Here is a 23,365-nt window from a genome sequence, read left to right as displayed (position 1 = left end):
AGATAAGCACAGTTTGAGCTACAGAAAAACCCAGGTCTACACCATGCAAGTACTGCTACTTACTTGGAAGAGCTGGGCATTTGCAATGGGATCTTTGTGAAACAGCTCTGTAGCACTGACGTAGCTTGAGGGGACAGGCTCACACAGTTTGTTCTGCCAGAGACATTAAAAAACAATCATCTTCCCTGCCAGTCCCTTTCTCATGTTCCCCAGTAGCCCAGGATATTCTTCATTTTCCATCTTCCAGTGAAGATAATTCATCTTTTACTGGGTAAAACGCAAACAGGACTCAGGCTCTGTGCAATGAACAGCCACAGACCCACAGCAGTTGTAATATAACAAGAACACCATCCTTCCACAGCAAAGTGGGGATGCCATGAGGAAGCAAGTGGGAAGATGCACTAATCATCATTGCCATGCAGGTGAGGAGTAACTCCAGCATCTGCTGCAACATGGAGCTTGCTATGAGGTACAGCTCTCCTTGAATCTGAACCCTGCCCACCAAGCAACACATACAGGTCCTCCTTCCCCAAGTCTGCCTTCCCCCAGCAGCACTCACAGTGCCATTGTGGTCCCTGCTCAGCTTCTGAATGACCGTCAGGTAGAACTTGAAAAAGAAGCTGAGCGTGAGCGTGCGTCGGAAATCCACCATCCCACCAGGCGCAGAAGGGGACAGATCCATCTCACCTGCCAGTAAGCGGCAGGCATCCTGCAGCAGCTTCTCATTCCAGTCTCTGAAAGGGAACAAAGGTGACACTGAGCCCTCCCTCAGCCCTAAATATCACCAGGGCAGAATAACTCTTCTGACATGCAGCCCCACAAGCACTCAAGCAACATCTGTTCTATCTCTGCTTATAGTATATGTGTAAGCCTTGCTCTCATCTTGGGCTTACATCATCTTTTCTAAAGATGTGGCAAAGCTATTAAAGAGTGCAGATTTCTCAGCCCAGTTTGAAAAAAATCAGTTTTGTAGGTCATGCCCACACCTAGCTTCTGCCCATGTCAACCAACGGTGAATTTAGCATGGAAACAGCTCTCTGAATGAGACACTGACATGGATCTTTGAGGGTAAGGAGCACTGGAGGAAGCAAGGCACCATGCAAAACGCAGACTGCTGCAGAAGTATAGCTACACTTCTTCCTCTTTCCCCTTAGAGTATCTGTTATGCTCCTGTAAAAATCAGCACTGTTCCATTAAGCAGCCTTTCTATCATAGAAAAGTTCCTACCTGCCAGTAAGCTCCTGGCAGGTTTTGAGTGCCAGGACAGTTGTTGGAGCCATTCCTCCATAGCTTAGTTTTATGTCCTCCACTCGGCTAGTGCCATCTTGGAACAGGACTCTCATCCCACAGGTCACAATAGCAATGTCATCCTCCCGACGGGAAGCCTGCTTGAAAGCTGAGAAGTATTCACCCTAGGAGAGAGGAAAATATTCCTTTATCCTCTGCCTTGGCATGCTTTGGAGTATAAATATGGACAAGCCATTAACCCATGTCTCTACATGGATGAGCTACTCCAGGGAACTGTATCCGGTTGTTTCATCTTGCAGGGCCAAGCAGGACATTTTTGTTCATGCAGTGCTGTATATTTTCACATGATTCAACAATTAATTCTGATGTATTAGATCAGTGCTTACTAGCCAGCCTAGGACTGTGTGGGAAATGAGCTTTGACTGAGATCTGCCTGTACGTATCTTGAGAGGAAGAACCGGGACATATATTTGTATATAAACAAGTTTACAGTTCCTCAGCTGGAAGCCTCATCAGTAAAACACAGATCCTAAATCCCTTCCCTTTGGAAGTCTTTGAACTCTGCAAGAACTGAAATCAATGACCACAGATGTCTCACAGTTATAGAATCATAGAATAGTTAAGGATGGAAAGGACCTTAAGATCATCCAGTTCCATCCCCTGCCATGGGCAGGGACACCTCACACTAAACCATGTCGCCCAAGGCTCTGTCCAACCTGGCCTTGAACACTGCCAGGGATGGAGAATTCACAACTTCCTTGGGCAACCCATTCCAGTGCCTCACCACTCTTACAGTAAAGAACTTCCTCCTTATATCCAATCTAAACTTCCCAGACTAATTAATAAAAGACAATTTCAATCTGATACTGCACATACAATTCTCTGTAACCACCCTGAATCTTCTGCTGGTCTCCAAAGAGTGAGGAAATTCTTTTAAGTGCACCAGCAACCCATACAACTCAGCAGTTCTCCTATGAAGAGTGGCAATAAATAGGAGATAACACTCCGCCAGTATACACTGAATGATGGTGTCATCCTGGAGTCACAGTCAAGTTTTTCCCCCTTGCTTGTTCTGCAGGTTATGACAAATTTCTGTTGAGGCATCTTACAGACTAAGCGAGGAATCAGATCCAATGTCTTTGCATGGCCCTTCCTGAGAGTTTTCTGCCAAGTTTCTTCTGTAGTAGCTTAGCCAAGTGACTGTACAGCTCAGCAGTCTGTTCCATTAATTATTTCTCCTCAGAAGTGGACAGCAGTTCTTCCATTATAGTAAAGAACAACTCCTCTGTTGTTGTCAAGGAGAACAGTTTCACAAGAAGTCCCTTTTATGCATCGAGAGCTTGTTATTGCAGATATAACTGAAGGGTGTGTTTCATTTCCTGAATTCAAGTAATTAGTGGGCAGTCAGCAGGTAATAGCAGAGAAGCATCGCTAGCATCCTCCCAGTGAGGACATTCTGCCACGCTGAACGTTAAACCAGTTCGCTTTCAAAGAAGAGAAAAAGCAGCCTCTTCTCTTACTGCACACTCTCTGTGACAAAGCCTACCCTGAGCTCAGTCCCCCTACAGTGACACTTAATGTGTAAACTGCTAAACTTCTTTAGTCTTACTATTTCTGGGGTTTGGCCACTCTTACCTTGGTGTGACAGGTCACACCAGTGCACGAGGTAACATCAGACAAGCATGAACAACAACAAAACATTGATCTGTTTGCTGACACAGCCCTGCTTCCAGTTGTGAGGAAACCACAGTTCCAGAAGACTTTGCCTGCCACATGCCAGCACCTTCAGATGTCCCCTGAAGAACTTTAGTCTCTGTGATTTCATGTTTATGAGCAAAGATCAGCCAAAGAACCATGGAGCAGAGAGTTCAAAAGTTGGTTTAGTTTTTCAGATCAATGAGCTGCATATAACCTAGGGAGGAAGCCACTGCCCTACTGGTAAAAGTTTGCCTTGTGAAATTGCCCTAGGACTGTCATATGAATGGAGGGGTCACTACACACTACACTGTGAATTGCTGTATAACTTGTAGCCTCAAGCCCTAAAAAGGTAAATACCTTTACAGCCATAAAAATACAGTCTGATGTTCTGAACCCTAAAAGGAAGAAAGGGGAGGTTTACTTCTTAGGTACTCTGCTTCGATTATGCTTCATGCTGCTACAGAAGCGTTCATTGTTCTATTTGAAGGAAGTTTCACGGGCTCGTTTGAATTTGCAAATCCACATTGCCAAAATGCCCTAATAATCAGTCCTTCTGGTTTCAGTCTTGCAAGTCAAGGATGCAGAAACTGAACTTCCCTCTTATCCATACACACTTTTCCACATTTCTTTTCCCATTTCAGTTCACAGAAATGAAGAAGGAACCTCCAGAACCTTCACTTCAGAACTACTAGCGTCTTTGCTATATATTTTGCAAACAGATTCCTTGGGAGCATCACTTTGTCACCTTTCATCATTATTAAATGCACTCAAAAACCTCCGGACAATGAAGTGAAATTCATATTTCTTGCACTAGAAAACTTCTTGGGCTTACCATACTTTATGCTAAAGCCCAGCTTCCCTTGCTTGTCAAAAAGAGCATGTTGCTAGATTTTCACCAAATAATCTCCTTCCTTCCTGGTCCACCTGGGACTACACGTAACCATTTGGAGTTCAGTCTCAAAGTGAAAGAGTGCCTAACACTGAAAATAACAGCCAAATAACAGCATTTCAGCTCCACAAACACTGAAGTCTTTTCCTACAAACTTACCTTCTTGCTATAGGGTATTTCAACCGAGAGAAGGATTTCCTCAGGCTTAACTATTGTCTTTCTGTATCCAGTGAAAAACTTCTCATCCATCGTGACAGTCCTTTTGCCCTCTGTAGAGCAAGAAGAGATCAATGGCAGCTGGATTAATAACTCAGATAAAGCTCAGCAATAGTATGTGTAAAAGATCCAAAAGATCCTTCAACCTACAGAAATCACTCTTGATATGATACCAGTTTTCATTTTGCCACCCTCTCACTAAGTCAGGAAGGATTTTCCCAGATTTGCTTTGGTCCTTAGGACTCTATGACAGCTTCTGCCTACATACAAAGTTTTATTTAGACAGGAACTGATCGATCTCCCTCCTTCTTTATCTGATTATAGCTGAGCCTCCAGCTGAACCAGTTTCCAACAACCCGGTGTAATTCCCTCTTTACCCTTTCCATAGCCAGCACACAAGAGAAAGTCACTGATCAGACACTCCATTTCAGGGATCCTATTCCAAAAAAATTCTTCACAAGATCAAATACAAATTAAGACATCTGGCTTTCTTCATAGGAAAAAAAAAACAACCCAAAAACAAAACAAACAACAGTTTCAATCTTTATCTGCAAAGTCCACAAGGATCAAATGTAATGTTAATTTCCACCTTCAAATTCTGACCAAACATAATAATCCATGGCAGAGAACTGTTGACTATCCTACTCCCCTAAGTGCCACAAGGAAATGCAACTAACTTACCGCTTGACACCAAAGTCAATTTGCTTCCACTTGCCATTAACACAGGATTTAAGTCAGAAATGGGGCTTGCTGTCATTATGTTCCCACCAAGAGCCTAGAATTATAATGCAGTCATCAGATAAGACAGATAAGACAGATAAGGTAAGACTGTTTTAGGAACACTCTTTGGGTAATGCATCAGAACTACCATATGCTCAAACCACATGTACCCGACAATACCAAAATTCACTATAGCTGCAGTTAAGGGAAGAGCCATGAAACTGTGGAGCATCTTTTCAGTAATATTCAGGAACCCAAGTTTTGGCTATGATACAAATGGCACACTATCTTGTGGAGCAAAATTTCATGTTTGGTAGGCTGGTTCATCTGCTTGCTTCATATTTCTTTCCTTTTAGTATGTGAAGTCTGAACACATCAAACCCACCTCTTCCTTCCCTTTAAAACTAGAGGTAGATTTGCCACATCTGATGCATTAACACTGTGACTACCATAGTTGTGCTGGCAAAAATCTACACAGCTGCTTCTTTGAGGTTTGTTCAGCACTCTACATACATACTTGTTAAATTAGTCAAATCTCAGTCGTTTCCCCCTTATTCTGATAACAGACCTGGACAACTGCCACGTTTCTGTTTGCCTTGCTTGCTGAACCTGTGAACACAGGCACCAAAACCCACGTTGCTATCAGTTCCTGGGGCTGATTTACGCATAGTACCTTCTTTACCTAGGTTTGCAAACGTTCTCACGTGAGAAGCACACAGCACACCAAGATTGGATGACGCAGGCCAGCTCCTCAGACTGAGCTCTCAATTTTAGTCCCTGATGCTCCCGAGTCACTTACAGCAACGTTCCTGATCTGTGGCCCTGCAAACCACCTCAGCTGCTCAAGGACAGCCTGGAAGACCTCTGTTTTGTAAGGAGGAAGCTCTGCCACTGCTTTTCTCAGCACCTCCTCTACTGAGCTCAGGGTACAGGCAGCACCGAAGGTGATTCCTGTAAACAAATGAAAAGAACTGTTGCTCTCCAAAACACCAAAGTACAGGAGGATGGTTATAACTGTGTCTACAAAGCTTAGATGTCACTGAGTTTAATTAGACAGCAGGGCTTAGAGAAGACATTCAGCCACACTTTGTACGCACTGCACGCAAACATCACATCCCCAGAACAAAATTCACCTTTAAATCACAGCTCATGGTGGTACTGACTCTCATATGACAGTAACCCACTATACCCTCTTGCCTCAGTGTATCATGAACCATATTGCCCTCCTATAGGTATTAGTTTATCCTTTGAGAAGTGAACTCCAACTCCTCTCCAGTTCCCAGAACTTAAACACGCTACCAAACATTGGACCACATGCACTACATTGTCCTGATTACTTCTTAATATTTGTAAGGTTGACCTGTTCCCACCACAAAGATAAATGCAATACTTCACTTAGTTCATTAGATGGTCAAATCCAGCATCTTTCCCCCAGCTACTAATTGTCTAATTAAAAAGACTGCTCATTGAAATCCATTATTAACCCAGTTAATATAACTAAAACATGATGCATCAAACAGATAAAGTGTCTAATATACTCTCTAGTAAAAGCCCTCTGATTCTCAAACTGATTTTACATATCATTCACTTGATTCCCTGCATGGGAGAGGAATTAATGCATACAGAAAGCCGTTTTTAATCTTGGGATTTTCCTTCATATCCTCTTTGTTATTCGAAGGAGTCCCTACTCACTTCACAGACATTCTGCCTCTTTGTTGCTCACCTGTTTCAGTGTGCTGAACAGCATTCATTTCAGAGATCCATGCTGGTGCTATTATCACCGGATACAACATGTTCTTTAACCTCATCTCAATACCTTAAGGAAAAGTAAGACTCCTTCAGTTACACACAGATGATGGAGAGCCTGAGCTGTTTCCCAATTAAATGGCAGCAAGCCTATTAAAGAGTCAGTTCATTGACCATCTGTGATTATATAAGGTCACAGAGATACCAAACGAGAAGCTGGTTTCCACTAATACTGGAATTCTCATAGGGAAGTTTTAGAGACTCTTTTCTAGGCTTACAATAACCTAAAATACACTGTTTAGTACTTGTGTAACTTGGCTATTGTTGTACATAATCCTTCAGGAAAGAACAATGAATGCATGAACAATACAAAGTTTGGGGATTGTCTCCCAATTGCTCCGGAGAACAGAATTATTAAGTACGTCTGCACTCTCCTCCTCAACACTTATGTTTGCAGAAGCATATATTTGGGGGGGGGGGGGGGGGGGAAACAGTAAGATTTCAAGTCTTAACAGTTTACTCACTGCCAAACCTTTTAAAGCACAGGTTTCACAACTGAATTTGTTTACAAAGACATTTTATGCCGTGCCACTCACCTCTTCTCAAAATTCCACAAACCCAGCACATAAGCTTAGAGGTCTAGATAAGCATGGCTTTCTCACCCAACACAGCAAAGAACAGGGAAAAACGTTCACTGTGAGATGAAGCTACCCAAGAAGAAATTCTATTCTTACATAAAACCTGAAGATTAAACACCTATTTAACAGCAACGGCATAAAGGAGGTTTACACTTGCACAGCTCTCACAAAATACTCCATGGAAAGCGTTCCAAATGCTCATAGTGAGCACCAGCTCTTCTTCTTACCCACTTCAGTGTTCCCCACAACGAGCTTGGCATTGGGGTACTGGGATTTGAGAGCCACCAATTCCTTGAGAGTTGTAGGTTGGATCCACATCACACGCTCGCCTTTGAAACACAGCTGTTTCTGCTGTTTGTTACTCTGAGTCTGCAAAAGTGAATTCACATAGAACTCAGCCTATAGAAAGTGAACTCAGCTAGAGCTTGGCTCAAGCCAAGAATCCCTGCTCACATGCTGCTCATGCCTATGCAGGGCCAGGCTCCATCTTAGTAAAGTTACTTATGGCCAGCTGTGATATCCACACTGTTGTTGGCAGACAGCTATTCCCCATCCTTCTGCTAGCAGTGACAAGAGTCTTTTTCATGCTGACAAGAGTTTTTCCTTCCTGCTATTGCCAGTTGCATTCTGCAGACACATCTCCCCAGCAAGACCTCTGCCAGTAAGCTCCATCTCACCAAAGTCCTGGCAGATGCCTGTGGCTTCAGCCATCTTGGAGGTAATGGGTTTTCCATTCTCATCTCACTGCAAAAAAGTCAGTCCTTAGCACTGCTGAATTTGAGCTACCAGCTGTAAAGTCAGATTCTGGTTCCTTTAATTCCTTCATCCAGTGATTGAAGAAAACAGACTTATGCGGCTGCCCCCCAGCAACATCAAATCAACTTTTAGGCAGGAGAACATCTTAGAGAAGAAGCAGATGGGACCTATCTCATGCTAAATATATATTATGCTGTATATGAGAACCTCTTCATGCTGTAGCTCATGACACATTTAGGCTGAGTGCAGCAGCAGAACAACTGAATTTCAGTTGATTGTTAAATGTGAAGGAAGCTGGAAACGCACCATGTCCTGGACTAGATTCCTGGCTGGGACACATTCACTTAGGTGAAAACTGCCCCAAAAAAGAAAGGAATAAAACATGGAGAGAAACTAATCTCACCTAACTTTTCACAGTATCACAGTATGCTAGAGATTGGAAGGGACCTCGAAAGATCATCTAGTCCAATCCCCCTGCCGGAGCAGGAACACCTAGATAATGTTACACAGGAATGTGTCCAGGCGGGTTTTGAATGTCTCCAGGGAAGGAGACTCCACAACCTCCCTGGGCAGCCTGTTCCAGTGTTCCGTCACCCTCATCGAGAAGAAGTTTCTTCTCAAGTTTAAGTGGAACCTCTTGTGTTCCAGTTTGTACCCGTTACCCCTTGTCCTATCATTGTTTGCCACTGAGTAGAGCCTGGCTCCGTCCTCGTGACACTCCCCCTTTATATATTTATATACACTTATAAGGTCACCCCTCAGTCTCCTCTTCTCCAAACTACAGAGACCTAGCTCCCTCAGTCTTTCCTCATAAGGGAGATGCTCCACTCCCTTAATCATCTTTGTTGCCCTGCGCTGGACTCTCTCCAGCAGCTCCCTGTCCTTCTTGAACTGAGGGGCCCAGAACTGGACACAATACTCCAGATGGGGTCTCACCAGGGCAGAGTAGAGGGCAAGGAGGACCTCTCTCGATCTACTAACCACCCCCCTTCTAATACACGCCAGGATGCCATTGGCCTTCTTGGCCACAAGGGCACAGTGTTGGCTCATGGTCATCCTGTCGTCCACTAGGACCCCCAGGTCTCTCTCCCCTACACTGCTCTCTAACAGGTCGTTCCCCAACCTATACTGGAACCTGGGGTTGTTCCTGCCCAGATGCAGGACTCTACACTTTCCCTTGTTATATTTCATCAGGAGACTGTGTCAAATGCTTTGCTGAAGTCAAGGTAGACCACATCCACTGCTCTGCCATCATCCACCCACCGTGTTTTCCTCATAAAAGGCTAAGAGATTGGTCAAGCATGATTTCCCCTTGGTGAAGCCATGTTGACTGCCCCTCATAACCCTCTTATCCTTGATATGCCTTAAGATGGCACCAAGGATAAGGTGTTCCATCACTTTCCCAGGGACGGAGGTGAGGCTGACCGGTCTATAGTTACCCGGGTCCTCCTTCTTGCCCTTTTTGAAGACTGGAGTGACATTTGCTTTCCTCCAGTCCTCAGGCACCTCTCCCGTTTCCCAAGACTTGGTAAAGATGATGGAGAGTGGTCTAGCAATGACTTCCGCCAGTTCCCTCAGCACCCGCGGGTGCATCCCATCTGGACCCATGGATTTATGGATGTCCAGATTGCTCAACTGGTCTCTAACCCATTCCTCATCGACTAAGGCAAACCGCTCCGTTGACCTGACTTCATCTAAGGTCTCAGGGGTAGAGGGCTCTTCAGGACTGCCTGCAGCAGAGTAGACAGAGACAAAGAAGGCATTCAGTAACTCTGCTATCTCTGTATCTTCTGTCACCAGGGCACCCATCCCGTTCATCAGTGGGCCTACATTGCCTCTGGTGTTAGTTTTATCTGCCATGTATTTGAAAAAGCTCTTTCTGCTGTCCTTGACCCTTCTTGCCAGGTTTAATTCTAAGGAGGCCTTAGTCCTCCTAGCTGCCTTCCTACATCCTCTAGCAGCAGCCTTATATTCCTCCCAAGTGGCCAGCCCCTCCTTCCACGACCTGTAAACTCTCCTCTTCCACTTGAGCATACCCAGCAATTCCCTATTTAGCCACACAGGTCTCCTGGCCGTCTTCCTTGACTTCCTACGTGTCGGGATGCTCTGATCTTGAGCTCGGAAAAAGCAATCCTTGAATGTCAACCAACTATCTTGGGCCCCTTTACCTTCAAACAGCCTTGCCCATGGGATTTCTCCTAGCAATTGCTTGAAAAGGCCAAAGTTTGCCCTGCTAAAGTCCAGGGTTGCAATTCTACTTGGTATTCTACTGGTCCTACCACACAAGGTCCTGAATTCCACCATCTCGTGGTCGCTGCAACCAAGGCAGCCCTCAACCCTTACTGCTTCGAGCAGACCCTCCTTGTTAGTGAGGACGAGATCCAGCAGCGCTCCTTTCCTGGTCGGCTCATCCACCATTTGCAGGAGGAAGTGATCATCCATACACTGGAGGAACCTCCTGGACTGTGGCTGGGTTGCTGAGTGGTCCTTCCAGCAAACATCAGGGAAGTTAAAATCCCCCACATTTCCTGTCAGTGTGAGCTAGCCAACTGCTATTCCTGCTACACCGAGTGCAGAAGCTGGTGCTTTTGGAAAGTCATCTAGTTGAAACATATATTCAGCTACCTCCCATAGCTCCTCCTTCTTTTCCTACACTATAAAGAGAACACAGGGTTATTAGCTCAGATACAGCTGTATTTAATGTAGAAGTTCACGTCTGACCTAGTAAATTGAAATCTAGATGTCAGCAACTGTTCTGCCCATGGGGCAGTGACCAGAAAGGAAGGCAACCCAAGAGCAGTCATGTATGGTGAGAAACAGTGAGGAAAGCCAGCCAGCTGGGGCAAGCACTTGGCCCGCATATCTTTTAAGTCACACTGGCTTAAGCCTTCTCTTTTATGCAACAGGAAAACATTCATGCCCATCCATCTTTTATCAGCAGCCGTCTTCTGCTCACCATTTCCTTGGGGCAGAGACACTGTGGACACTCAAACCCTGTGCAGCACAATGAAACCAATGAACCACATGCTATTTCTTTTTGAATGAACTTACCATTAACTCTGGTGGGAAGATTGGCTCCTGTGTGGGGTCCAATGGCTGGAACTCAGAAGAATTGAACAGGCTGGAGGACATCATTTTCTATGACAGAGATAATGCAAATGGCTGGGTGGCAGAGAAGAAAGCTATCTGCATACAACACTAACTTGTTCCTCTTCCCAGTCAAATCCCTATTACTATTTCATGGAGCAAAGGATGGCAAACACAGCAAAAAGGTATCACCTGATTCAGCATTTTGGGTGTTTGTATTTTTCTGATCACAATGCATGTCTAGTCAGAAACCAGAACCCAAGCCCTGAACACACTAGCAGGCTTTTGCCAACCAGAAGTGACATCACGTTCACATTGGCATGTTAAATCACAAAGGTACCTTTTCTGAGGTAAGATTTGCATAAATACAGCTAAATACAAAACAGTGGGGTTTGGCACAGAACAAGCCAGAGCTAAGACTTCAAAACATCAGAAATAGAGGAAAAACTAATAGTTCAAAGGCACCTTACCACATTGTCTTCTTTGCCGTTCATGCAGCAGCCTGGACCATTGGCTTTTCCTCCACAGCAGCCCCCGTTCTAAAGAAGCAACAAGCACACTTCAGCTATTCTACACAAAGTCAGAATAGTCCAGGTTTTACATGACATATTCCTTCCTTTTTATGTAGTAATTATGTAGTAATGGTTTTCATTGATAAGCTACTTTGACAGAAGAACTCCAAGCAGTCCTAGTTGCTGGAATATTTCATGCAACACTGAATGCTTCCTAGCAAAGAATCCAGAGGAATTCACTGGAATTCCTGGCAAATAATTTTGTTATATTCTCTCTTTCCTAAATTCATTTTATAGTTGCACTACCTTATGTCCTAATTTGTGTTTTCATCTCTCCGTTGTCTGCACCTCAACTGGCGCATAAAATGTGATTAATTGTTTTCCTCCAGATATCCCAGAAGCTTCCAATTGTACAATTTATTGGAACAGTGATTAAATTACTCCATTCATCACTGGACTGCAGAGTTTGGGAAAGATTGTACTGGGGAATTAAGTGGTTTTTAGATCTGTTTTCACAGCAAGATGTATCGCTTCAATATACCAGAAGCTGGTAACACATTCTTACAGCTGTCACCATGCTATTTAACAAAAGAGTTGCACCTCCCAGATTCAGAAGGAATGTGTGTAGCTCGCTAGTGTAAAAAACCTGTGTCGTGATGGCTATTCATGCTAATCAGGACATATTCAATGGCAGTGTTTTCCAAGAGCAGACGTTCAAACAAGCTCAGGTGGCTCTGAGTATCTGCACCACAGCAGAGGGGACTAAAACATCAAAAGTCTAATATTACATTGCAAATTATGGCTTGTCAAAATTCAGCTTACCATGCTATTTTCCCTCTCACTACGACAGCATCCAGTACCATTGGCCACTCTGCCACAACAATCCAAGTCCTGTGAGGGCAAAAACTGTTCTGAGAAATGCATGCAGACTCCAAGGAAATGAAGTAGACTTGATTGGCTTTTGAGAGATCCCACATTTATTATATCCAAAGCAGAAATGGGGGATGGAAATGGCCGAGCAAGTAGGTATTTCCCTTGTCAGTGGAAGGCAGTACCCTGCCTACTGACAGACCTCTTGTCCTAGTTTAGAACTACTCTGATCATTCAGACAGTATCTCTGGTCTAGCAGGAGCTGTGAGGAGATACTAATAAAAGGGACAAGCACATACAATACAACACCTAGTACTCTACCAGCATCCAGTTGCATTCAGCTCAGGGGACTATCTTAACCCAGAGTAGTTTCTGTCTCTTTAGTAACCTTCCACAGGTCTCTGTCCAAGTACATGCTCAGCCTCCCCTGAAGCCTGTGCAAGTTTTTGGTGCTCACAACGCCCTTTGGTGAGTTCTGCAGGTCAGCTACCTGGCATATGGCAGATCATCTGCCTTTGTTTGTTTCAACCTGACTTCTACTACTTTCATTTCTTGACACTTTGCTCCTGTATTGGAAGAGGCAGCAAACAGCAGATGCCTGCCCATGTTCCAGCTGCCAGTCACGATTTTATAGATCTCTCTCAGAGATCACCACAAACCAGTACACGGGCTATGTAGAGCCCCTTCCCTACTGCTTCCCTGTATGAAAACCAGATTACCACAGATGTGATCCTTATTCCGCTTCTCTGGATGTTCCCCTATTCTGCTGTACCCTGTCAGAGATGAGAGGACCAGAACTGCACAGAGTACTCAGGTGTAGGAAGAGCCATAATGCAGACAGAGGCATGGCAGTGTTTTCTCTTTTGTTCTCTAGCCTTTGAAGTGTTGCTTTGGCTGCCAGTGAGCATTGAGCTGATGCTTTGGGGAACTCTACCACACCTCCAAGATCATCTCCCTGCATGTAACAGGAAGGTGACCTTGTGTCTACTCAGTCTATCCTATTAGATGTGAAATGAGGACTGCCCTTCTTTCTGTAAATTGCTTTGCATTTATTTGCCCTGAATTTTTTATCCCATTCTATTCTCCAGTCTCTCAGGTTCATGAAGTCCTTCTGAAATTCCTCAAAGTCTGTTTCTGTCCTCACTACCCAGACTAACACAACATCCGTTAACTTATTTCTCACATGACTCTTTTCCACTGCATTTAGGGACATCTTGAATAACCTCACACACACCACAGACCTCAGCAGAACTCCATGAGTGACCTCCCTCCATCACAAAACCACACCATTTTCTCCTACCTGCCATTTCCTGCCTTTAACCAATCTTTCATCCACACAGAGATCTTTCCTCTTACCCCAGGGCTGCTTATTGTCTTTAAAAGCCTTTGGTGAGACACTGTTGAAAGCCTGTTGGAAATCCAAGTAGACTATATCAACTGGGTTTATCAACCATTTGTAGTGGATCTCACTCCTGCTTGTATTTTTGTTGATCGCAATTCTGGATAATAAAATGGAATCAATGGGCAGCATTCTAAATTCTTTACTTGTGATATTTAATACCAGAGTAGCCCCCATGAGTGGCTGATAATCACTGAAGTACCAAATGATCTCCTTTTCTTGACAGACACCAGCAGTCTTTCAGAAACAAAGGGACTAGAGAAAACTTAAGGCAAAGCTTCATATCTCACTCAAACCAGCAGGTGAACTCTAGGCAAGAGCTATAGCTTCTTTCCAGAGCTATTTCAGCTCTGCAGCCAATCTTCCAAGAAAGGAGCTTTCTCCTCAGATACCCCCACGGTGTGTCCCTATTCATGCACCATACCTTTACACTTTTTCCACATCAGGGATCGTGTGCAAGCTGCATTATGCAGAGACACTGAGAACTTACAGAAAAGAATCAGTCTGATAGCCTGTGATCCATAAAGGGACCACCTGGTGCTCCACTTCCAGCAACTGGGGTGAGTAAAGGAGTTGGTCTTCCTGCATTATTATTGCATGAAGCACATTAAAGCAGTCAAGAGTTGGAGCTGGGCTGTTGTGGCATGTATATACATTTCTTCTGTCACCACTTCATCCCAAGGTGTATTTCAGTGACAGAAAGACAGCCAGCCTTCCAGATTTCTTTTAAACATTATTTGAAGCCACTTACTTTAGCAAATGTCCTGTATCCTTCCAGGATTGGTCTGTATCCCGTACACCGACACAAGTTCCCTACGTTGCCAGAGCAAAAGGACAAAGATTCAGTGTCATTTGGCTGAAAACTTCTCTTCTTTTAGAACATTTTATTGTTCCCACAAAAGCTTGTCAAATCTGGGTAAAGTTAATGAAAGAACTGGGAAGAGGAAAATGTCATTAATAATCCTGCAACAATCCTACCACCCTTTTCTATTGAAATTAATTAGAAAAAAAAAAACACAATCTGCCTTATTCAGTATTCATCTACTTCAACTGTGTGAGTGTAGTCAGTATACCAACTATCCAGTCTCCTGAATTAGAAAGGGTGCTTTCTCCTGCATCTGATTTCCTCGTGGGTCAGAGCCAGAAGCACGGTAAGAGCTCTAACCTCAGCAATAATAGCAGCCCCTCAGATGATTTACACAGTTGGATTCTGCCACACTCCCTCACCTATATTGCTGTCTTTATCCTTTACAACATGAGGTTGGCTGGCACAGATGCTGCCACCTCTGCAGGCTCTTGTGACAGCCATGAATAAACAAGATGTGGAGATTAGGGGCATCTTAATCCAAGACTGAGGCTACTTGCCCCTGCTTCAGGGCAAACAATGAGCTTCTGTGAGATTTTCCACAGTCTATGGCCAGTCTCCTAGGGGAAAAGCTACTTCTTAACTTCATGACAACTGGCTATCTTTAATGAAACACATTTGGTGAAGCAGATGTAATAAAAGCAGAACAGGCTGCAGCTCTGCAGGGCTATGAGTATTACCTTGGAAAGCATCTTCTATGTCCTCCATTTTGGGCTCAGGTTTGTTCCGAAGCAACGTGTACATGGACATGACGATGCCTGGAGTGCAAAAGCCACATTGGGACCCATGACTTTTTGCTATTCTCTCCTGAGAAAAAGTAACAAAAACCATCAGGTCACGATACCAAGCTCACTGCTGTGCTTCTTCCTGTAACACCCCTGTTAAAAACAATACAATCTCACCAAAGGAGCTAAACTATCATCAGATGTTCTCCGATGAGATGGTCAAATACTGTGTGAAGCAGACTGCAGAAAAAGAGAACTCTCTGAAAAGAGGCTTTGAATTCCCAACTGAAGGCAACTAAAACCTCCAATGAGGTCAGGAGTTCTTCAGATCTACCATGCTAGAAAAGTTGGGGCTACTTGTATAGACATGAGTGTGAATTTCAAAACTTAGCTGTTAGAATCTTCAGGGGAGACAAGGAAAAGAAGACAAGCAAACAAAGGTCAGCCTAGCTGCCATCCACTCATGCATGTCTAACATACTCTTCACTTTGTTGTTTACTGTCTCAGATGTTGGCACAAGTCCTACCTGCTGTACAAACGGAGATGAATCATAATTCCTCCTAAAGGAACAGTACCCCTGACAAAACTGAGGCTTCCCCAAAAAGTGCATTATAACACCTTGCTAGAAGAGCAAGGCTTCACATTCCTGTCACTCCTCCCCACCAAGAATATTTGGGGATTCCAGAAACATTGCTGAACCAAACCTTACTGCTCTACTGCAGGGAAGGTTCCTAACTACACAGGATGAGAAACCAAGGTCTTTCATGGAAGACCACAGAAGAGCCAAAACCTATCTCAGATTCCTGGCTCCAGGTCATTGTATAGGCTTTCACCATAACATCAGTCTTCCCAGTTCCTGGGATTTGGTCCAGGATGCAGACCAAACACAGCCACATAGCCCTAAAACAAATGCCTTATCAGTTCAGCCAGGATAGCACCAGTTAACTTGCTAGGGTGTAACAGAGCTGCAGCACTGACCCAGAAGTTTGATTCTATCACATAATCATTCCTGCCAGTAAAGACTACTTGTGGGAAGTCAAACTCCCACGTTTAACATTATGACAGAGGTCCCAACACCTTGGAACAGAATTCATTAACATAAGAAGTAAACATGAATAGAGGGTTTTGAAGTTGCCAGTATTAATAGCTTACCTGGGCTGGGTGCAGCCTGGATTTTGTGTTTCCTATGCCTTCAACAGTAGTTACAGCTACATGATGCAGGGCACAGATAGGGAAGAGGCAAGCATTGGCAGTATGGTGGCTAAAATAATAATTAAGGTCATTTCATTTGACAGTGCTGCTCAACAAAGGAAAAAGTGGACAGGGGGACTGAAGAGTACTCAGAAACTGTAGCAGTGGACACAACAGGAGAACTTAAATAGATGTGATACAGGTATTCATTACATAACCAATCTTACACCAGCCAAAGTTCCCAGCAACTTCACTTGAACTTTAAACTAAGTATGCACCAGGATTTGACCTAGAAATTAGAACTTGAAACATCCTTGTTGCATGTTAACCTTTACAGAAACCAAGTAATTCATAGAGGCAGTCGACAAATACCAAGATGTTATACAGCTGGTCTGTCCCACTCACAAAGTTACAGAAAAGCATTGAGTTCTTGGCCTTTTACCTAGAAAACAATTTCTAGATGGTAGACATCATGAAAAATTCGAGGTTGAAGGAACATAATAATATTATATGATAGATAGAATATTATAATATATAGAAATATATTATAAATAGAATATGCCAAAATTCTTACAATAACTAGCTGCTTTATTTAGTTTCTATCAAGACAGAATAAGAACCCTGAAGATATCCTATTCAAGACCACATCACTAAGCAGAACCATTAAGTCGATCCCAAGTTAAAGTATCTCCAAGCATTATTCCAAATATATCCAAGATTTCCTTGTTTTAACTCTGCCTCATCCTTTCTCTCCATTCCCTGTTTTGTTTGATTCCATTGCTCCACTCATCAATTAAAGAGAGAACAGAAGGAAGTTTGTGTCTTAGGAAATAAGAGTCATTCTGAAAGACACAATAGAAGTAGAGAAAAAGTGAGCAACTGCTGGCATAGAGGAACCAGATTATTGCAGTAATACAACAGCAATAAAGATTTTATCACAGTAATCAGTATTTGGGTGATCACAACCAAGAGTTATGTTACTTTGCCAGAAAGGAGCATAAAGGTATTCTGAATTGGGAAAAGACAGATAGCCTGCAAGCTTGAGTCAGTACAAGTATTTCAGGGCACAGTGAAATAGTTCCCTATCAGCACTGTGTAATGCTGTAGGAAAAAAACATCTTGTCTTGAGTTTATGTTCTGAAAGTGAAAAGCTATGTTTTGGCAGAAACATCCATTATATAACTTTTGTTAAAAACAGTAACGCTTCCGGAATGTCAAGAATCTGGATCTGTCCCCATTTCATTTCTCTTTTGGAGAGTTTAGATTGCAAAGGATACAGGATTTTCTTCCGAAAGGGATCATACTTGGATATCATTACAGTGCAAGCACCACATCCACCTTCTCCACAGCCTAGTTTGGTTCCACATAGGCCCACTGAGAGAACAGGAATCAAGGAAAACAAAGAATGTTGGCAGAAGCCTACTCAAAGAGGTGTCAATCAAGGCTTAGCAACATGTTCTTGCTGGAGACCAAACACTCATTTTTAATGCTTAATAACTTAACTCAACATAAGCAAAGTTTCAAATACTGGCTTGTGAGCTCCAAGATCAACACCCAAAGCCCTAATAAGGAGGCAGTTCATGTTCAAATAGACTCTTAGGATAAACAAAAAAGTGTCTGAACTTCAACAGTTCCCACTTTTCTTTAGACTCAGAAAAGGAACTGATATAAGGGAAACAAAGCAGTCAGCAACTGTGGGCAAAACACTGAGCAGTTCAGGAGCTGTTCAGGCATGCACCACGTCCCTGAGACACACGGTGACATCTCCTTCAGCACCTCTTACCAGTGGTGACTTCTTCCTTCACCTGGTGATTCCTACCACTTAGGAACCTTACCACTCTACCAGGTAGAGCAGTCATACAGTTCTCTGAGTCACACAGGAACTGCACCTGAACTACTCACAAACTACCTGCATCTTGAGAGTCATGGTCTGGCCACCCCAGCTCCTCTCTTGGCCTCATTTATGATGGCTTCCACATTACTAGGCACAAAACCAACTAAGCACACTTGCCAGCAGCCTGATTCAGGTAAGACCCCTGGAAACACTGAGAGCCAGGACTAGCAGAGATGCACAGAATCACTGCAGAGATACTTGGGAACTCACAAAGCGTGTGCACTGGCCTAAGCAGATTCCTCCACAGGCTGCAAAGTGGATGCCTGTACTCTAAAATCAGGCGTTACATCAAACGTCCTGCAAGGGCATTTCAGGGAAGAATTCCTTAAGTCCATCTGCTTTGGGTCCCTTCGCTCACTAGAAGGTAATGAGAAGCCGCTATTTATTGTGAAGAGGATTGGCCAATGCTGAGAGGTTTTTGGTGGGAAAAGAAGAGCAGTTTTCATTGGCAATGGACACACGCCTTTGCTGAGATAATCAACTTAAGCCTATGGAAAAGCAACAATCAGCATGATTCAGGGAACTCAAATCATCACTGCCTTCACTGCAAAGATTCTGGGACTGACTGCTTTCATAGGATCATGGAAATCAGAATCATTTTGGTTGGAGTTGGCCTTCAAGATCATCAAGTCTAACCATAAACCTAACACTGCCAAGTCCACCACTAAATCATGTCCCTAAGCACTTACATACAATAATGTGCCTGCTTTAGCAGAATTACAGCTTTTCTATGCCATCTAATGTTTCTCTTGGCAACAGCACTAACCTGCCTCAGTTGTTTCTCAAACTGTTTGTCTGACCATAACCAGACATCTACAACCTAAGTTTACCAGAATGTTCTTGTAGAAGATCAGAAGGTTTTGAAGAGCTCTCGTTATCTCTTTACAGAGCTATTTGCATTAGATATTAACAAGCTTACACATAAAAGGTCTAGTGGTAGGAAGTACACAAAGGCACAGAGTCATGCCACTTATTTTCCCTCTTGAACTTTATCCACCCCAGGCATGGTCAGACAAAATAGGGCTGTTGCTGGAAATCCCAAAGGAGTGTGATTTATATTCTTGTATTTCTTTCAGATCCCAGACAAACAACATGGCAGCATGGTGAAATAAGTGTGCACGATTCTCTTTAAGGCATAAACCAACACAGATGTGAACAGTTGGGCATATGCACACACCCAGCTGGTCAGACAAAACCTCAGAAGACACTACCTACTGAACCAGGCCTAGTACAGCCAGCCTGCTCATCACAGTAATAGCTACCAAGCTCCTGAAACTAATCATCTGACTCATGTGTTGACCAGTTTCAAAGAGGAATGAAACGTGACTGCTTGCATCCACTCCTGTAACATGCCCACTGTATGTGGTGGGAACCTCTGCCTCTGAGTTTGCATCCCTGGGTCATCTGATAAACAGGCCACAGGACAATCAAGTTATTGGATAGTAAGTATCCAGTAATATCCCAGTTATTGGGTGATAAAGCAAGCAGCTCAAGTGGCTGTAATATTTTGGCCAGGAAATTCTTTCCAATTTGTGTGGAACAAATCTGAATTTCCTTTAATTTTATGGTCTTTTTCTTTACATCCTATTCTGATTCCCAGTAATACTGAGAGTTTTCCCTTTAAAATATTAATAAATCATTTGAAGTTTATTTAAAGAATATTATTTAAAATTTGCTGTTGTTTAAGCTTGGAACACCAGCTGTAATCTTTGGCAGCAAGAAACACCAGACCCTGCAGAGCCCTCCCTCTTACACTCTGCACAAGCTCTGCCTAGCACTCAAATGACAGGCAGAACAGTAAACAATTATGAAATGCTGTAGGCATTTAAAGCCTTCTGCTTTTTCTTCTGACACTGGATACGTTTTCTTCGCAGGTAGGTTAGCAGAGTTGTTTCCGGGTCCACAACTTTCTCCACCACCTGGAAGAAGAGAAAGGTCCTGTTACGCACAGAATGCTGAACAACATAGAGAGGTTAGCTGGACGGAGAAAGCTTGGTCATTCTATAGCTTCCTTTCAGAGCAGGAAGGAGAGCCACTGATTAACTCCTCTTACTAGGTTGAGCAATGTTGGCCACGTACCCGGACACAACTTTTCCTTGAATTTATTGTGACAGAGAAAATACGCGTTACGTATGTCAAAGTCTTCCAGTTTTTCACACTGAGACAAGTCTTCAGAAATGGCAAATAGAATTAGCAGCGAGCAGAGAGAAAGAACTGTGTTTTGTACTCAAGTTTTGAACTCTTGACATCTCCCCAAATTGCATCTCATCTTTACTGACCATATGTAACTGACCTCTGTCCCTTCTCCTTATCAGAAGAGACTGAAAAATGAGCAGATAAACAGAATGACAGAAACAGCACCAGTAATAGTCTTTGCACAGAAAAAAAAACAACAGCAGAAACCCTAAAATGAGCAGTACAGGTGCTGCAGGACATACAGCAAGTACCAATCATCTTGAAGTTTTCTCTTCCTTCCCTGCTAACATTAAGTCAGTGTTACATTAGCAGCCATCCTAAATGTGCGAATGGGAAATATCAGCCAAGGGGAAATTTTCTCTGCGCATTTTGGGTCAGCTCCATCCTATTAGTGAACAACAGTATTAGCAGTTACCTATTAGACTGAAAATTAGATTTTACTTGAAGTTCTGCCCAAGGGTCAGAAACCAAAGTCCTGTCCTTGCCTCCAAATGGCCACAGAGCTTGTCTTCCCCTTCTTCTGTTACTAATAAAGTGTCAAGAAGCTTTTCCAGATTCACTGTGTGCCAGAACGTAATCATGTGCTCTTGGCTCTTACATTGTGCAAGTCCCAAGTACAATAGCTACAGTTTATTTAAATTAATCACTCCCAGTTTGAAGGGCAAATTGAAACAGAGGTCAACTGTGCAAGCCTTTTTTCTCCCCGATAAGAAACCTTCACAACCTCTGGACTGCTCCAATGATACGCCTTCGACACGTGACAGGGCTATTCCGAAGAGACAAGGTACATACTTCCTATTTGAGTCCACGTTTTTAGAACTAGCTGAAAAGGTGCAAAAAACAACTGGCCATTTTTTTGCATCTCTTATTCCTGCATTGAGGATAATCTATAAGGAAACAGAGTTCATTCTTCTAGCTTGGGGATGTCTTACTGTAAATCCTACAACACTTGTTGCTGCTATTCAGAGCAGAGCGTTCCTATTCCCTCACCTTTTGGATGCATAGAAACAAGTAAGAGCACATAGAGGCTCTCATGACCGGTTGGTTCAGAGTAAGCACATATATCCTTCTGCTGCAGTCTGGGAAACAGATACGAGCAGATAATTCCAAAAAATACCTGTGAGTACCAGTGTCCCATAGACAAAAGTCCTTTGAGAGCCCTTTCACAGGAAAAGAGCCTTTCTCAGCAACTCATCCTCTCATTATCAAGCTGAGTTTCTTCCTCAGGGCTGTGCTGATGGTCATTGCAAGCCCTTCAAAGCAGCTTCCAAGATAGCGAGGCACTCAGAAAAAGCTTCAAAATACTTAAAAGACTGAGATTATTCAAAGAAAATGTCCAAGAATTCTTCCTTAAAGAACCCAAGCAGCACTCCAGTATGTACTCAAACCAAGCAATTAAAAGCTTGGCCGAGTGGCTCCTTTTCAGAAAGTTAAGTAAGAAATGAAACATGTGCCTAAGCCTTCATTCAGCAAAGCATTTAGCCACTCAGCTCCACGCACTTTCAGTGAAGTATTTAAGCATGTGTTAAGTCCCAAAGTCAACCCTCTATTCAGCTTTGTCAGAAAGTGGCTCCTACTATGGAGTAGGAACATGTCCTGAGCAAATCCATGCTCTTACCCTGCTGAAACCAATAGCCCAGGATTCCTACTTCAGTTACTTCAAACTACTCCACTGTCTCAGCAATGCTGGCAGAGACTTGGGATCAGAGGGAGATAAGGGGTAAGAGTTGGGAGGACATTTTGGTTTAACCCAGATCTCAAATATCCGAGAGCAAGGAGTCATTTCTTTGCAATGAGGGTCCTGGCGGAGGGATGCTTGTTTACGAGCCTCTCTTGTTGGCTATAGAGTAAGAACTTTTTACTGTTCCTCCCCTTTGTTCATTGCCATTGATGAAGAATGACATGCTGCAGGACACCACCAGCCTTTGGTTTGTTACAATCACCTGCTGTGATTTGTTCTGAAAATATTTTAAAACCCTGTGGGTGGGGATAACATCTTCTCTTGTCTGATGCCCAGAACAATATGATTCACAGCTCAATATCTTACCCATCAAAACAATTCCTGCTCACCTCCCCCAGCGTCCTTGTATAGAAGGAAAATGAATTATATTCAGTGCCCTCAGTGGGAGTAGGATCAACCTACTTAGACACTGCGATTAAAGAAATATTTCATTTTTGCTCATTACTGGCTGGGTTTTTTGATTTTATTTTTAAGCCAAATTTCATATTGCCAGATACATCACTTTGGCAGATCCAAAACTGTGGATTTTACTGCATGTGGTAGCTTAAATATTAATCAAATGCAGAAGGAAACTTTGTTGGAAATGTTAGGGTGGCACAGACAGTCAAATGACTCCAGAGAAATTTGCTCTGTACTGCTGTATTTGTAGTACACATCTATTTGCCTACTGATTCTAGGACTCCTAAACACACAGATCACCTCAGCAGGGAGCTCAGCCTGGCTCCATAGCTATTCAGGCACTACATGGAACAAGTTCCTAAGCAGTTCCACTCACCTAGAGTCCATGGGCTGGTCCAGAGAGGTGTTCAGCTCACTTCCCCATGTTTTTATGTAAAAAACTTGGATCTCAGTACATATTATTTCTCTACCCACGTTCACTAACTCAGATGAGTTCTCCTTTACAACATAAAGCATCATGTTTAAATTAGTATTCCCAGAAAGTTAAAGAAAGGGGGTTTCAATTTAAAAGAACA

General features: G+C 43.3%; 1 protein-coding gene across 2 annotated transcripts in view; it reads right to left on the bottom strand.

Moving 5' to 3' along the window:
• Positions 1-23,365, bottom strand: part of XDH (xanthine dehydrogenase) — a 50,443-nt gene that overhangs the window by 23,095 nt on the left and 3,983 nt on the right. Inside the window, exons 2-17 of one of the 2 annotated variants that reach the window (XM_061475338.1) lie at positions 20,316-20,373; positions 17,838-17,934; positions 16,522-16,630; positions 15,325-15,451; positions 14,531-14,592; positions 12,333-12,401; positions 11,469-11,537; positions 10,963-11,049; positions 7,383-7,524; positions 6,495-6,587; positions 5,571-5,722; positions 4,733-4,826; positions 3,995-4,104; positions 1,228-1,412; positions 560-734; positions 64-153 (exon numbers count right to left, since the gene is read on the bottom strand). In XM_061475338.1, coding sequence (XP_061331322.1) covers positions 64-153; positions 560-734; positions 1,228-1,412; positions 3,995-4,104; positions 4,733-4,826; positions 5,571-5,722; positions 6,495-6,587; positions 7,383-7,524; positions 10,963-11,049; positions 11,469-11,537; positions 12,333-12,401; positions 14,531-14,592; positions 15,325-15,451; positions 16,522-16,630; positions 17,838-17,934; positions 20,316-20,373 — 1,719 coding nt within the window. The remainder of the gene's footprint in view (positions 1-63; positions 154-559; positions 735-1,227; positions 1,413-3,994; positions 4,105-4,732; positions 4,827-5,570; positions 5,723-6,494; positions 6,588-7,382; positions 7,525-10,962; positions 11,050-11,468; positions 11,538-12,332; positions 12,402-14,530; positions 14,593-15,324; positions 15,452-16,521; positions 16,631-17,837; positions 17,935-20,315; positions 20,374-23,365) is intronic. The other variant, XM_061475339.1, reaches the window with a different exon arrangement.

This window comes from Pezoporus flaviventris, unplaced genomic scaffold, assembly GCF_033815535.1.
Source record: "Pezoporus flaviventris isolate CSIRO_AGI_PZ_B2104156 unplaced genomic scaffold, CSIRO_AGI_Pfla_v1 ptg000083l, whole genome shotgun sequence".
NCBI lineage: Eukaryota > Metazoa > Chordata > Aves > Psittaciformes > Psittacidae > Pezoporus > Pezoporus flaviventris.
Note: the sequence above shows the minus strand (reverse complement) of the source record. Positions and strands in the feature narration are given on the sequence as shown.